The sequence below is a fragment of the Callorhinus ursinus genome, unplaced genomic scaffold (genome assembly GCF_003265705.2).
Source record: "Callorhinus ursinus isolate GAN/ISIS: 27379988/994484 unplaced genomic scaffold, GSC_fseal_2.0 scaffold15, whole genome shotgun sequence".
Lineage (NCBI taxonomy): Eukaryota > Metazoa > Chordata > Mammalia > Carnivora > Otariidae > Callorhinus > Callorhinus ursinus.
This window is the reverse complement of record NW_027397077.1, coordinates 26,101,413-26,118,106: the sequence shown is the minus strand read 5'-3', so window position 1 is coordinate 26,118,106 and position 16,694 is coordinate 26,101,413. Positions and strand designations below refer to the sequence as shown.

The 16,694-nt window shown below is 38.4% G+C and overlaps 1 protein-coding gene across 7 annotated transcripts in view; it reads left to right on the top strand.

The window, feature by feature from the left end:
- Positions 1-16,694, top strand: part of FOXP1 (forkhead box P1) — a 568,616-nt gene that overhangs the window by 502,963 nt on the left and 48,959 nt on the right. For all 7 annotated transcript variants that reach the window (XM_073901540.1, XM_025885358.2, XM_025885356.2 and 4 more), the window contains one exon: positions 7,902-8,006. In XM_073901540.1, the coding sequence (XP_073757641.1) occupies positions 7,902-8,006 (105 nt within the window). The remainder of the gene's footprint in view (positions 1-7,901; positions 8,007-16,694) is intronic.

Sequence of the window (16,694 nt, the reverse complement as noted above, 5' to 3'; positions counted from 1 at the left end):
TGTGTGTGTGTGTGTGTGTGTGTGTGTGTGTGTGTGTGTGTGTGTGTTTTCCAGTTGGTGGAGACTTCATCTTCACTCACTTTAGGCTGGACTCTGTCATAGGCTTTTTTGTCAGGCACCCTTGTCTTTGTGGTAAGATTGTAGAACTGATGGCCAATGTACTTTCAGAAAACTGATGAATAAACACGTAGGATGGCGTATTTCTGTAATGAGTGAAAAGCAAAATGAAGGCAGTATGCTAGAAATGCAACATCTGAGCCGTCTCCCAGCTTTCAATGGGAAATGAGAAGCCCGCCTGCTTCTTGAAGTGTTTTCAGTGAAAGTTAAAGGAGAAAGGTCATTTTTACAAAGCTCTCAGGAAAAAGGATGCCGTACTCACATCCTCATTGCCCCTGTTCCCACATATCATTTGTGCGTTTGTAGGCAGGTGTAAGACCTTTTCCTCCTGATACTGCAGTGTAACCCATGAAGAAACTTGACCTGTCATTTTATTTTCTGCAAGAGACTTTGACTTCCAGCTGGTTTGGAGGAGATATACAATGGTAGGAAAGACGTCAGAAGAATAAACTCTAAAATGGAAAATTGTGGTAGAGATTTAAGTCATCATCTCTTTTGCCATTGTTCATCTGCATTACTCTGTATTATAAGGGCCACTGTGACAGAATTCCAAAGCCAACTCACCTTGTTTGGTGTCCATGAAATTGACTTGTTGTATATATCATAAATAGATCCATTTGTTTGTGAACATTTAATATAAAACATCTGAAGTCACCATATCTTCTGTTATCACTTCATCACTAGAAATTGAATTCATACTCCTGTCTTCCAAGCTGAGAAATCCCTGATCTGGTACTTAAAGTGTCACTGAAAGTAGGATGTGGTAGCAAAATAGAAGGCAGGGAAATAGGATAAGAACTAAAAAGTGATGTAGAAAAAGAGAGAAAGTGGGATCCTTTCTGTGTAAGTTGTCATTAAAGAATTAAAGAAAAGAAGAAACTTTAAAATAGTGGCTTTCGTTGATAACTTATGTGATTATGATCAGTTTAGTGTAAGGTGCTTTCTATTAGGTAGTCATGAAACTGTGTCAAGAGGACACCTTTCTGGAAACCTGAGGTATCTGGGGTTGTTGGAGGCTTTGACAAGGGGTGATGAGCAGTCCCTTGCCACCCAGCCAGAATCATGGGCTGTTCCAGATCTGGGAGGGGAGATTCTGTGACTAACAGTGTTAATGGAGTGGACATAAGGAAGCACGTGCACATGGACATGAAACCAAAGAACTGGAAAAAAGACAGACAAGGAGAGACTTGAGCTGTAGGGAGGCACCGTGGCAGTTTGGTAGAGAACTGGTCTTTATCATTAGTATCCTGGGTGCCTGTCTTAGGGTTAGCTTTCCATTAATGCTCGCTGGTTGAATGAAAGGCTAAATGGTTGTGGGGGGGGGGCGGGGAAGAGAGTGACCAATGGGGAAGAGAGGGAGGCAGAACTGCTTCTAAGCAAAGGCGGCAGGAAGGGGATTAGTTGTGCTTTTTGGTGTATTTGTAGGGGGGTGGGGAGTGGTTTAGAAGGGAAATGCTTCCTGCTTCACAGCAGCAGTAATGATGCCGTTAGTCCTTATTGGAAGGGATAGACCTCCTTCATTCCTTTAACCAGTAATCACTGAACACCTCCTCCTTATTCATCTTGTCAGTAACAAGATGTATCATTTTTGCCTACTCCCTATCCATGTGCAGAATCCATGTGCAAAATGTAGCAAAAGCGAATTTAATGTTCAGTTGGGTTGTTTTTTTTTTTTTTGGTTTTTTTTGTTGTTGTTGTTGTTCAGTTGGTTTTTGACAAAGGTGCCAAGACAATTCATTTAGGATAGAACAGAATAATCTTTTCATCAAATGGTGCTGTGACAACATGCAAAATAATGAAGTTCAACGTCTTCCTCACACCATATACAAAAATCAACTCAAAATGAATGTGAGAGCTAGCGCTCTCAGAAGAAAACATGGGAATAAATCTTCATTACGTTCGATTAGTCAGTGGGTTATTAGATGTGACATCAGAATCATATAGAACCACAAGAAAAATAGGTACGTTGGACTTTGTCAAAATTAGAGACGTGTGCTTCAGAACACACCATCAAACTGAAAAGACAATCCACAAGATGGGAATAAATATTTGTAAATCATATGTCTGATAAGAAACTAACATGCAGAAAATATTTTTAAAAATTTCTTGCTGTGAAACCAGAAAAAAAAAAAAAAAATTTCTTGCTGTGCAACAATAAAATGATAACCCAGTTTTTTAAAAAGTGGATGAAGAATTTGAACAGTCATTTCTCTTAAGATATATAAATGGGTAGGCGCATGAAAAGATGCACAACATCATTAAACATTAAATAAATACAAATCAGAAACACAAAAAGGTACCACCTTATATCTACCAAGATGGCCAAAATAAACACGTATAGCAGGTGTTGGCAAGTATGTGGAGAAATTGTAACCCTCAAACAATCCTGGTCAGAATATAAGGTAGTGTAGCTGCTTTCAAAATTGGTCTGGCATTTCCTCAAAATGTTAACCATAGATTTTCCACATGACCTGCCAATTCTCCCCTTAAACATAGACCCCAAAGAATTGAGAACATAAATTCAATCATGTACATGGACATGCATTCTCATATCACCACTCTTCACAATAGCTAGAATGTGGAAACAGCCCAAATGTCCATCAGTGGATGAATGGATTTTTTTTTTTAAAGTGTGTTTCTGTATATCCAGTGGAATACTATTCAGCTGTAAAAAAAAAAAAAAAGAAAAAGAAAAAAGAAAAGACGTACTAACACATGCTACAGTGAGGATGAACCTCCGAAACATTATGCTAAGTGGAAGAAGGCAGACACAAAAAAAGCACATCTTGTATGATACTATTTATATGAAATATCCAGAATAAGTATATGTCTAGAAACAGAAGACTAGTGGTTAGAAGAAGCTGAAGGTTGGGAAGAGATGAGGAGTGGTTGTTAATGGGTAGATGATTCCTTTATGGTGTGATAGAAATGTTCTAAAATTATATGTGATGTGGTTATACAGCTCTGAACATATTCAAAACCATTGGCTTATACATGTGAAAAGAGTGAATCGTATGGTGTATGAATTGCTCAATAACATTTAAAAAGATAAACCTATTCCACCTTTTTGAGTGATTGGAGAATGACCAACGGTCTTTCATAACTCAGTTTATGAAATAACATGCCGGTGAAATAATACACAATTTATAATTTGGGGTTAATTCGGGGGAAGCATGGGGGAGAGAAGCTATAAACCTGATGCACACAGATGTAGATTTTTGTTACAGATGAATCAGAAATTTTGAGAGGAAGAAAACAGAGCACTCTTGGAAAAGGGAAAACACACAAGTTGGGGGAGACCCCAAAGACGACCGTGAGAACTTGGGTCAGGGCACCAGAAAAGCTGAGAGTGCACCTTGAAGAGAAAGGAAGACTGCCTTTAACTTGGCAGGAAATGTCTTGGGGTCCAGCGTCATGTCTGTTGACTTCGTCTCCTTCAAAGATTATTCTCCTCTTGGTTACACCAGAGAAAATTAACTTTATAGGACTAGTAGGGACACTAAAGAGTAGGGGCTGAAATGAGAAATTGTTCTTAGCTGTGCAGCAGGTGAGTTGAATGATCCAGTTTCAAGTTGTCATTAAGAAGGGAACTTGGAAGGAAATTGTGAAGAGTCACCACTGAGGAACCATCGCCATCATATAAAATCTTCTCAGAGGCTGAAGTCTGTATCAAAGTTATGGCTCCGGCTGATATACTCTGACATAAGAAGAGTAAATTTCCCTTCTTTTACCTTTTGGCACATCCCGAAAGGCAGTCAGAGTATAAATGTCTGTTCTGCTGTTCTGATGACACAGAAATGCTCCCATTCAGAAGTATAACTGGTATACCATACAGCGCGACCGAAAGGCCAGAAGCAGGACTCAGCCACACGCACCATGGGTTCGGCTCTGCCCCTCTCAGGGCAAATGGCAGTCTCAATATTGGGTCCTGAGTAGCACTTGATTCTTTCATGTGTGCCTATATATGTGCATGTTCATACATATATATGAAAAAAATAATTGCACAGCAAAACACTTCTGCAGTGTACAACATAAAAACTTAAAAAGTGATATGGTGAAAATTTTGTTTCTTCATCACCCCTGACAATTAACTATGATTCCTTATGTGTTTGTCCAGAGATACTCTATCAAGGCGCCACCGCCAGCCTATTCCTTTTCCTGCCATAGCCAAGCACTTTATTTCAGACCACTGTGTATTTAAAAGTATCCAATTATAGTTACTGGCCATGCGGGTCAGGGAGGCTGGAACCAGTGGTCCTGCATGCTGAGATACATCAAAGCCTTATTAAAAATGTTTGGATCCCCATGAAGCCCTGCTTATACCTAAGTTTACCAGGAGATTTAGGTAGGAATGGGGTTGAATGGGCTTCATCTTTTAGGAAATCTGGAGTGCGGATAAAAGAAAAGATTTCAGAGCTTCAGGTTCTGCACCTGCTCGTGGTCATCATTAACCATCTTTACTTGGAATGCACATCAGGTGGAACGCCAGTCTGGCTGTAAATTGCAGCAAGCTCTCTTAGATGGGAATGTGGAATGTCCCTCGCTGTACGCTTGCAGGGCCGTTTCCTGCGGGGCCTGAAGAAATGTACCTGTGAGATGCAAAAAATAAATGAAATCAAACTGTTCGATTATATATTAAACAGGAAAAACAACAATGGCATTTATAGTTTCCATTTTTGTAAACTAGTAAGACATTAGAAGAAAAATGTAGCACAATAATGTACTAGACGTTAACAGTGTTATCTAGGGTGGGGTTATTAGGTGTGGGATGAGGGCAGGATGGCATGAGGAATGGACTTTCTTCAGTAGCCAACTCAGTGTTATGTGAACTTTTTTTTTTTAAGATTTTATTATTTATTTGACACAGAGAGACAATGAGAGAGAACACAAGCAGGGGGAGTGGGAGAGGGAGAAGCAGGCTTCCCGCGGAGCAGGGAGCCCGATGCGGGGCTCGATCCCAGGACCCTGGGATCATGACCTCAGCCACCGAGGCACGCCCCGTATTATGTGAACTTACTAAAATAAGAGCATATCTTAATTTCATAATAAATATGGTTTTAATGTACAGTTAAGTTTTCAAGAGGTCTTCTGAGTATGTAACTATCTAGATGTGTGTGAGGACTTTGTTTCTTTAGACTTCAGGTGCCCCATGGTTGTCTTTCTAAGGCCTTAGTGAACTGTCCTCTGTCCTTACTTTGAAATAAGGATACCAAGTTGATCAAAAAATAAATTCTTAGAGCAGAGTAGTTTTTATTCAAGCCACAGGGCCTTCACAGACAAGTTAACCAAAAAGCAGAGGGATTGGGTGGGGGAGACGGATGGCAGAGTCCATGTTAAATCATGTATATTTTATTTCTAGTCATAAATCCCTCTAGTGAAGACATACCATTTTCTTTCATACTTTTCAGAACACTCTGCAGTTAACAACAACAACAAAAAAGCACGATAGAACAGCCCTTTGCTGTTTTTAACTAAGGGTATTAATTTTATATCTTAACTAGTTGAGGCATTTGGTTTCCAACTTAAAGGATCACACAAAGTATGTATAATGGCTAAGAATGCACTCGGCACGTAGCATCTCTCGAGAGCAACTTGATAGAATATTCATAGTGAATTTTAAAACTTAGTACTCATTAACTGACTATCCCATTTCTCTGAATGTGTCTTGTAAAAATCAGTTATATACTGGAATGTTTAACCTGGTAAATTTTATTTTTAACATTATTCATAAACGTCTGAAACATAAAGGGAATCTCAGTGTCCAAAATGGATGGTTAGACAAATTTCGGTATGTAACTAGGGCCAAGATGGTTTATGATGAGCTCTTAGCTTCAGTAAATAAAGTTTTGAAGACAGTTGATAGCATGAGAAATTATTTAATAACAAAATTATGTTAAATATAAAAGGATGATATAAATCTTCATACCTTAATTTGTCAAAATGTGTATTATATGTTTTTTATATAGACTAAAGTTGGTAAAGAAAATATTTAGGGTTTTTTTTTTTTCTTTCTAAGCTATTGGTAGGAATAGCTTTCTTTTTAAATGATTTCCTTCCCTCAGAATAACTAAAAATTCTAGTCCTTAGGAGGATTACTTTAATTTCAAATATTGTCAGTAATCATTTGAAATTCTGTTTTGGTACCATATCTGTTTTTTCTGTATTGAGATGTAATTGACATATAGTGTGTGTTAAGTTGTACAGCATAATGACTTGATTTACTGGTGTCATGACCGTGAACCAAAATAGTTTCACTAGCATCCATCATCTTATGTAATTGATTTTAGTCTTTAAAAAATCCAAAGATGAACTTGGATTGGCAGTAATTCTTTCCTTTGGTCCAATGGACTCTTGCCTTCTTCACTGCTTAGAGAATATCCTTTTGTCATTGGGCTTTATAGTTCTCACTACAGAGCTACCTTCGTTCACTCGTGTTAGTCTTTTCTCTCATGGGGACACCTTTTTGAGTTAGACTTCTGTAATTTTTTTCTGGTTCCCAGATGTATTTTCTGTTTTAAGGCAGAGAAGCTTGTCATTATTTTCAAGTTATGTTAGATTTCCAGTGTAATTATTTAAAAGCTATAGAGAGACCTATTGATCCTTGATAAGGTGTAGTTCTGCACACGTGTGTGTTTACTCCTACTGCTCCTTAGTTTAACTGTTCATAACATGCCCTCTGTGGATTCATTATGTTATAAGTCAGGGACAAGTGGCGTTTGTGTATGTCTGCTCTGTGAACGTGAATCGGTAGATGATATATGAATACACATCCTGGTGGTAATATAAAATAGAAGTCACGCGTGCATGCATGCATGTGTGTAGTCATGATTGAAGTTCAAAGTCACAGAGAAGCAGTGGAGTAAGTTGCAAAATAGCCCTTTCCTTGAAGGGAATGCGCTTGAGTACGAAACAGAACTCTGTGTTAGTTTTACATTTCTATTTGATGCAATATAAGGTTATGGAAACGACTGGAAAAATAACTTCTCTGAAAGAAGTCCGGATGCAGAAATCTAATAGAGAAAATATTTGAGAATATGGTTCATCAGCGAGTGCAACAGATATACTTCCCCAAGCACCACATGGCATGGATCAAAGCATCCCATGACTTGGATCCTTGTGGTCAAATCATTATGTATTGATTGGAACCCCACTGGAGGATTAACCCCTTTTGTTCATGCCAAGTTTTTTCTCACTCTTGGTGTCTATAATTTTAGGGATATAATCTTCCTGCAGTTATTAGTGTCTTTTAAAGCTAATCATCTACTTGGATATATTTGTCTTTCTAAATTATTTCATTGCTCTATTCTTTGCTTGATAAAATTAATTTATGAAACGATCATACAATTATGTGAAAGCAGTTTTTTGGTGGAAGAGAGGAGGAAAATGTATAATATTCTGGGTAGAGAACAGCAAGAGAATCTCAAAATCAAGTACAGATTTTATCATTTTCATTATGTAGATTAAATGATAAATTCTAGCTTTTTAAAGAATCCTTCACAGCCTGAGTGTGGAGAGCTTTGCCTCTAACAAAAGCCTGTCAAACACTTTTCATACATGGTGGTCACATTGCTAACATTGGACTATTCACATTTTGGAATTTAACTCTTGCTTTTAAATAACAATTTGGAAATAGTAAATTCATGGGGAAAAAGACCCTTGGTTCCTCCATGTCCACTTTCAGCCATGTGGGTTCCTCTTGCCTTTTAAGTCTGGGGGGATGGATCTTGGCAACATATTCATTCTCTTGTCCTTTTGTGTGTGTGTGTGTGTGTTTTTTTTTTCAGTTTGTCCCATGAGGAGCATCCCCATAGTCATCCTCTCTATGGACATGGTGTATGCAAGTGGCCAGGCTGTGAAGCAGTTTGTGAAGATTTCCAATCATTCCTAAAGTAAGAATGATTTTATATTGCCTTTTTCTTTTACATAGCCATCACCTCCCGCTGCTCATGCTTTTCCTCATAAAATGCCTTTTTGATGGAGGGTTTCATACCACCATTTTGAGGATGGACTCTAAATCATGAGGTCTAGTGTATTGTCATAGGAATAGTTACAGAATCTGCCGAGGATTGAGTGTAAAGGGCAAACGAGGTATAACCAAGGACAGTTTTGATGCTGTTCGTAAGGGTCTGTGTTTAACCATTTTCTCAGAATGACAGTGATTAAATGAAAATTCTCCCAGTATTAAATTTGCAGTAATTTAGTTTTCACTTTTATTCATGTGTCTGCATACTGAATCACTGACCTACTAACTCTGATTTTTTAAAACTGCTGTCAGATACTGGCCGGTGGTAGCTTGGTGATTGGGCCTCTTTGTTTTTTCTGCAAATGACCTTATAAACTCAAGAAATGGGTGCCAAGGAAATGCTACCACCTTGCTTCTTGCCTTTCCATATTGGTGCTGGCTTTAGCTCGGATTCTTGTCCTTTTGGAGAGAATGGAGTAACTTTAATTTCTACAATTAAAGTATGACTGAAACTTGGGTTGCTCCATTTGAATCTGTAATGCTGTTAAAGTATCTCTGTAAATAAACGATACATGAATCCTCTCCTAGTTGAAGTGAAAGGTTTCTGCACTACATCTTATGATTTCCCATTCCCTACAGTTATTACCTTGTCTTTTAATAAAATTTAGACTAAACCACCCTGTGTTATGGACACCCCCATAAATTTATTGTGATAGTATCATTGAATCATTGACAGACGGACCGAATATAATAATACATTATACTTAGTATGTTTACATATCATGCAGTAATCCATTGTATGCGCACATATCACTCCTTTAAATCTGGCTTCATGATGGCTTACAAATTGGGTTTTTGGGGGTCTTTCCTTCTGTCTTTTCTCTCTCATTCAAGCCTCTAGAACTAGAAGCAGGCTGATTTATGTGCAGTTTTCTGGCTTAGTGTGGTCTTTATATTGTTAAAGCAATCTCTCTATTTAGCTTTATGGACCTGGATACAAATATTATAAGAACCTACCGTTAAAGGTACATCTAGTGTTACCTGAAAGGAGCTTTGGTGAATATCGTTTTTTAATTAATGAAGCCTATGAATCTATTTCAGAGCTTCCCAGCTTTATTAAGTTTACTTGAAAAGCATGAGGTGGTCATTAGAAACTTAAGTACTAAATTTTTTTAAAAAGAGATGCCTGAAATTTGTTTTAAGTATCAACATTCAAGAACAGTGATACTTCAGAGTAAGCAAAAGCCCTTTACAATTTTTATGATTCAAGTTAGTGTTATTGGGCTTTGTTCTCTTATAAATCACTCATTATAAATCATTGTTTTGTTGTTGCCTAGTTGTATTTAGATAATGAGAGAAAAAGACCTTGGCAGAAGCCACTTTCAAATTCTGATTTCACCTTCTGCACCAGTGCTAGCTTTGATGAAAGTATGGGTGCTAATTTCGCTCATCTGTAGAATGGCTGATAACCATCGGTAAATAAGATTTATTTTCATAAAGTCTCTAGAAATATACAATTGCTATGAACATTCTCAGTGTATCAGTTTTAGAGTCACAAGGGAAAAGGGCAGTTTTCCAATATGATCCATTTTAAAAATGTTAATTACCAAAGTATTTCCACCCTCATCCTCAAATCAGAAGTCCATTTATTATATAAACTGACAGTTATGTGATATGTATAGAGATAAAGGTATATAAAATGTATATATTATATATAATTTTTATTATATAATACATATTATATATATTACATATATATAATCTTTTTTTTTTTTCTTTGCCTCCACCATTTGATAGCACAATTTCAAACCACACCTCATACTAAAGAAAAGAATCTAAAGATCATCAGAATTGGGGCCTAGACCAAAACCTTTAAAAAAAAAAAAAAAAAAAACCCTTTTAAGGATATTAGGAAGCTGGCTGTTTATAGGAAACGACCTCTCAATTATTTATTGTGGTTTTGCACATGAAATGACGTGTTCTCAGTTCATATTTGCTCAGTGGAATTGGAATGCCCACTATGAACCTGCAACTGTTGCTTGTTTATTTCCTCGGACTTATTTGTCGACTTGTGTTTGTTAGAAGACTTTTGTTTGCAAGCTACAGAAACCTGACTTAAACTGGTTTAACCCCTCATCCTTTCCCTCAACTAAAAAAGCCAGGGGGTAAGGAATGATAATTGACTCTTGTAACTGGGAAGTCCATGGCTGGATTCAGATGCTTAAACAGTGTTGTGGCAGTTTTGGTTCTCTGTCTCTTAGCTCAGTTTTCTTCTGTGTTGCCTTCGTTCTTAGGCTCTTTCCAAGTAGAGCTAAGGAAGACAATGCCATGCCGTAAGTTTATTCATCTCAGAGTGCATCTCTTTTCCCGTAGTGCCAGCAGTAGTCCTGGGCAGACTGTCATTGACCCACATTGAGTCATGTGTTCCAGCTTTGAGCCAGTCACAGTGATGTAGCCAGGCTCCCATCAGATGCCCACCTCCAGAGCAGATAGAGATGTGTTCACTGCACGTGAACCACATGAGGGCTAGGGAGGAGAGACTTGGTTCCTGAGTGTGAAAAATGAGTATGTAAATCAGCAAAGGGAGAGTAAATGCTGAAGGAAAAAAAAAAAGTAACCTAGAACTCACTGTTCTCTAACTGCTTTCCTCAGTTACACATTGATTGGCCATATATGACGAATTCAGGATTCTGAGTTTCCTCTCGAGCGTGATTTTAGCTCTTGGAAATTCAGAGCTGTCTTCAGGTTTCAGTGTCTTGCTTAATGTAGTGGAAAATAAGTTAGTCTTCTTGCAGATTCACTTCTCCCACATCTCTGTGCATCTAAAGAGTAATCAGTGGCTTTAATGAAACCAACTTTGCTTTCCATTGAACTGGACTGGAAGAGCTACCGTATTTCGTGGGGGTCAAACAGAAACCACGTGGCCTCTTTGACTCATGTCACCATGGAGTCATTGTTATTGGGAAGTGATGTTTTAAGTATTTCTTCTCTAACTGTGCCAGATTGTAGCTTCTGGAAGCACCTCTTTCTTGGATTCACTCTTCTTTTCCATTATCCCTCTCTAGAGGTGTTTTCTTATGGTTTAATAAGCAGGTTGATAATCAGCAGTGCTTGGATTCTCCAAGGCACTCCTACTCAGCATAATGTAGTATTTCTCTGACCTTGACTTAGTTGTTGCTTTCTAGTTTTTTTTCCCACCTACCTTCTGATCCCCTGATTTTACCCTCTGCTAGTAAGGGTTTATAATTAAACATCTGTGCAACAGGGACAGTTCCAAGTACTTCACATATGCAGTTGACCCTTGAACAATATAGATTTGTTGCAGAGATCCACTAACATGCACATTTTTGTTTTCCAATACAGTAGTTTTATAAATATATTTTCTCATGATTTTCTTAATATTTTCTTTTCTCCTATAGCTTACTTTATTGGAATCTACTATATCATACATACAATGTATAAATCTGTGTTAATCAACTTTTTATGTTGTTGGCAAGTCTTCCTGTGAACAGTAGGCTATTAGTAGTTAAGTTTTTGGGGAGTCAAAATTACAGATTTTTGCTGCGTGAGGGGGTCAGTGTTCCTAACTCCCACATTTTTCAAGCGTCAACTGTCTTAACTCATTTAATCCCCAAGCCACCTTGATAATATTAAGGTATTACTCTCAGATAAGGATAAGGAAAGGGACAGATAAGGACACTGACACAGAGGGGTTAAGTGATTTTCCCCAGCGTCACACAGCTAGTAAGAGGTGGAGTCAAGATCCAAACCCAAGCTGTCTGCCTTTGTAGTTCAGTGTCTGCTCTTAACTGCCATACAGTACCACCTGGTTAGAAGCAGTGCAGCTTATTAACTATATGCTTTCAACTTAAGGCAGTAGGTGTAGAAAAAGCTTTGAAGCAAAGGCAGTTTGGGTGGTGAAGCCACTTTGTATGAGTGTGTTCTTTGAGGTAGTTACATAGCATTTCTGAGCATCAATACCCGCACATGCAATTTGGGATAATAATATTAGTACCCCACCTCTCAGGGTTGTTGGAATTAAGAGGTATATCATGTAAAGTGCCCAACCCATACCATTCTTTTCTTATCTATCCACTTACATATATTTTTAGAGGAGGGATTTTAAAAATCCCAACATTTCTGACATTCCTAGGAAAGGTATCGTGACGCTGCAGAGCATTAATCTGTCAGAAGAGACTAATCTTTAATATAATTTTTTAACCATAAAGTTCTTGTCAAAAGTCCCACATAGTCAAATGTGACAGGGGTCGGGGGTGGGGGGCAAGGAATGGGAAGCTTTTTCTGTAAAGGATCAGACAATAAATGGGCTGGGTTTCACAACTCCTCGCCTCTGCCATCGTGGCATAAAAGCAGCTGTAGGACTGACCGTATGTAAGGAATGGGCATTCGGATTGCTGACCTCTGACCTAGGGTAAACTTGTTTGGCGGTAGCTGAGAAATCTTTTTGTATGTCCTTGGCCAGTTGCTATGCTGGGTTATTTTAGTCTAGATTCACAGAGCCCTTAGGTTTATTCATATTTTGAGGAAACATCCATGCTTGCCTTGCCCTGTTACTTCATTCACCAGCCCCAGTTTTTATACTTAGGTGGGCTTGGGTTTTTCCACCTGGTTTTTAGGGCTCAGTGTGAAAGGGGAAAGTGACTTTGCTCGGTAACTGTTCCCTGACCCTCTTTTGCTCAGGCTCATGAGATGTAACTTTTTAGAGAGGCCAAGATCAGTTATTCAGGATAAAAATCCCATCTGACAATAAAATGCCACTGTTCACAGAAAGAGAGGTTAAGGGAAGGGAGGGGAGACTCATGGGTCTAAAAATGAGGCATAATCTTTTTTTCCTCCTGAGAGCAAAATATCATAACTGTTGGTAAATCAAAACCAGAGATTTGACACTTTTCTGTGATCATTCTGCAGTGTGTGTTCCCAAGGTGAGGTATACCACAGGGCCCTTGATTTCAAAGATAAATACTGTACAAATAACCATCCTGTTGTCTTTCCCCCACAGCCAACAGAGGGAAGCTTTATCAGAATCAGCAGATAGCCAGTCTATTGTACGCATTTATTTCCCTGTTTCTTCTCAAAACAAGTTGCAGTTTTCGTGTTGTTTTTTTTTTTTTAACCCATCACCCATGAGTTACCATGTGACTGTTGTATTTGTTAGCCCTAACAGATACCAGCAGGTGCCCGTGCTAACTCGAATGAAATCCTCCAGCCCTGCCTTGCTTGGAGTCCTCCGATAACAGCAAAACAAAAACAAGCCCAATCCGATGCAGATAGGTGAAACTCCCTGTGTTCTTCCATTCTCTCCCCACTTGGATCGGTTGTTTCTTTTCAAACCTGGTTGAAGACCCGACCTTTACCAGGGAAAACACGGATTTATAATTCTTCCCTTTTTCTTTTTCAAAAAGAGCTCCTACAATTCTCTGACAAGGTGGAGAGCAGATTTGAAGGAAATCATGACCACATTTCCCTGTCTCTAACGTAGAATGTAAAATCAGACACAGACCCATAGTTTCACGAATACCAGGTAGTCTTATGTGCTTGGGAAGAATATTTCACCTAGTTTTTCTTCTAGAGGGTTATTTGTGTCACATCTCAGAAGAGTGTAATGTGCGTCCTTGCTTGGTATCCATTTGAAAGGAATTCTTGTTTTTGTTTTGTTTTTATTTTTTGGCTATTTCTCTCGGAGAAGAGCACCATGCACAACAATCAAAACAATTCCTTTGCATGTTGGACGGATGTATATTATTTATTAAAACAAAATAAGTGTTCTACAATGCTCTAGTAGGCTAGGAGAAAAAAAGGTGTAGGAAAATGCCCAGGGGTGGAACTTTGACCCTTTCAAAAAGGTCGACGACTACAGACAGTGGAGGACATTTCATCCGTCATTTGCTTTGAAAAAATTTTTTTTTTCTGTGAATTTTACTTCTCAAAACTGTGAAGAGTTTTATGTGAAAGAAACTACTAAGTGCGCTCTATAATGTTTTCACAAGTGTTTTTATCATGGTAACATCTTGTTTACTTTAGTTCCCTGCCTAAAACTACTTGGAACATGTTAAGAAAACATCTCGAGAAAGCCTCCACAAAGAGGCTTTTGTTTAACAGCCACCGTGAGGCTGCAAGGATCACAAAGGTGTTAACTTTCCGCCCCTTAAGCACTTCCACATGAAGTTCCAGCAACACTGTTTGTGGTTTTGGAAAAACAAAGTGTATGCTAAAGAAACCAGGTATATGCTAATACATGTCGAAGGAGGCCGGATATCATAAATTGTTCCAAACCATTTGTGGCTCTCAGTTTGCACGCCTGAATGTTCTGCACTGAAATTGCCCCCAGTTCATGCAGGAGGTTTGAGCACATGTGGAGGGAGTGGCCGTCTAGAATGTGGGTGTATGCAAATCAAAGTCCAGCCTCACCATTTAAATCTCAAGGATATGGGGATGACACTGGGCCCCCTTCAGGACCCCCCAGGTGACAAGTCTTTGAGTATCACAGGGTGAGCTCAGGGCTTTGGATGAATATGACTTTTGCCCTGAATTTGCATTTTTTACTTCAGAAAAATCAAAAAGTGGGTGCTACCAGAACACATTCTAACTCCCCCCCCCCCCCCCCCACCCCCGTTAAAAAGTCTGCCCTTTCACCTTTCTGACATTGTTCGGGAGTTCAAGACCTTTCCAAGTACTCAGAGAGGTCAGAGTGGCCTAAATACCACAGTGCCCTCTAGTGATATATAGAATATTAGATAGAAAAGTTTAGACAAATTTGCCAAAGATAACAGGTCCATTGCCACCACTTTGCTCAAAAAAAAGAAGCAAATAACCTTTGAACCCATTTTTTTTTTCAGCAAACAGACTTTAGTCAGAAATGCAAATGAAATTTAATTTTTCCTTGTAGACTTTGAAAGCAGTAGACAGATTTTTAAATGTCTGCTCCTGCAATTCTGCATATAACTGAGTATGGGTGTATAGTACCTTGTATCACTATAGATACATTGTTGTGCGTTCTTCTCTTTTAAGAGCCATTAGTTACATACTTCACGTGATCATTTCCGGCATGTAATTAGAAGGCATTACTTAAAAGACAGGGATCATCTTTGCTCCATACTTTTATTGACACTGTCTACCATATTATGGCCATGTCTAAATGGTAAAATTTATTATTAGCAGCAGTGTCACAAAAGTCTGAGACAGCGATTTTCCTTTCAATAAAAGTAGTTAAAAACCTTTTAGAAAATCCATAATTTTGATTGCTGGTACTTCATAAATGTATAACTGGTACTTTTTAGCTGTCTCTTTAGGGAAAAATGAGTTTTATCACCTGCAGTACCTGGGTTAATGAAATTGTGTGTTGGAATTTCGCCAGGATGAAAGATGAGATCATTCTAAGACACTAATATTGGCAACAGGTCTCATAAAAAGCTCTGACTCTTGAGTGAAGTATCATTAGATTTTTTTTATTATTATTATTTTATTTAAATTGAGGGATTAAGTTAGTTGTCCTTTTCAAAGTTTCCTTGCTAGTGAGATTCTCACTTGGCATCACATCCAAAACCCAGTGACCTAAAAACCTGCACAGAGCCAAGAGAAACAGAGAAATGTCAATCAGTGCCTAGTAGAAGAATTTCCTTGCTTCAGATTTCAACTCCAGTTCCTGTTCAGCCCTTTACAAATCACGACTCCCAGCTCAAATTTGAAATAATGCTGCCTTTTTCCCCGTGTTCCTCCTGTGTTTGATTGTTTGTGGATATTAGCTGTCCAGGAAATCCCATACTTACAGATATAAATCCAGAATGATCTTGTTTTTCCGCAGCCAGCCCAGGATGTATTAGGCAGTTATGATGATTTGTTAATTTTTGTGACCTGTATTTATTTTATGTGCGCTGTATACTTTGAGGGTGGAATCAGCTGTTGAAATAGTCTCGTCTCTCACACACAGAAAGGAAGCACTCTACTTTTTCTTTTCTGCTTTGGGTTTTCTTGCTTTATTTTTGGAAGGTTTTTTTAATCTCTTAAGTGTCTGTTCCGTATGCGCTTCTTCCATATGGCGATAAACAAGAGCTATATTGTGCCTCATACACTTAAACTCAGCCCTATCAAGGGCGGGTCTTTGGATGTGTGAACAGGGCCACATTCTTTCCAAATGCGTTTTCCATCCATAATAGGTCTTGCCTGTGTAATTCTGTTCTCATTTTTGTGGTGATACACATTTCCCCCAAATAATATATTAATCCTCAGATTTAATACATGTGTTTAGGTAGAATTGTGCTTATAATAGATAAGGAAATTATATTATAGTCTTGTAGAAGAATAAAAATCACCAAGGTTAGCATGATTTCTTTCACTCTTCCAGCCACCACCTACTCTCATATAAAAGGTAATCCTGACGATTCTCTCTCTCTCTCTCTCTCTCTCTCTCTCTCTCTCTTTTTTTTTTTTTTTTAAATCACGTATTTGTTTCTGTCTACCTCTGATTCTGTTTCTATTCACGGAGACCCACTGCTGCTCCTGAGTCTCAGTGTCAAGTCACTGGCTAGGAGATGCTGCCAGTTTTTTGATGTCTCAACTTACGATGGTTACAGGAATAATGGAAACTGGGGCAGTC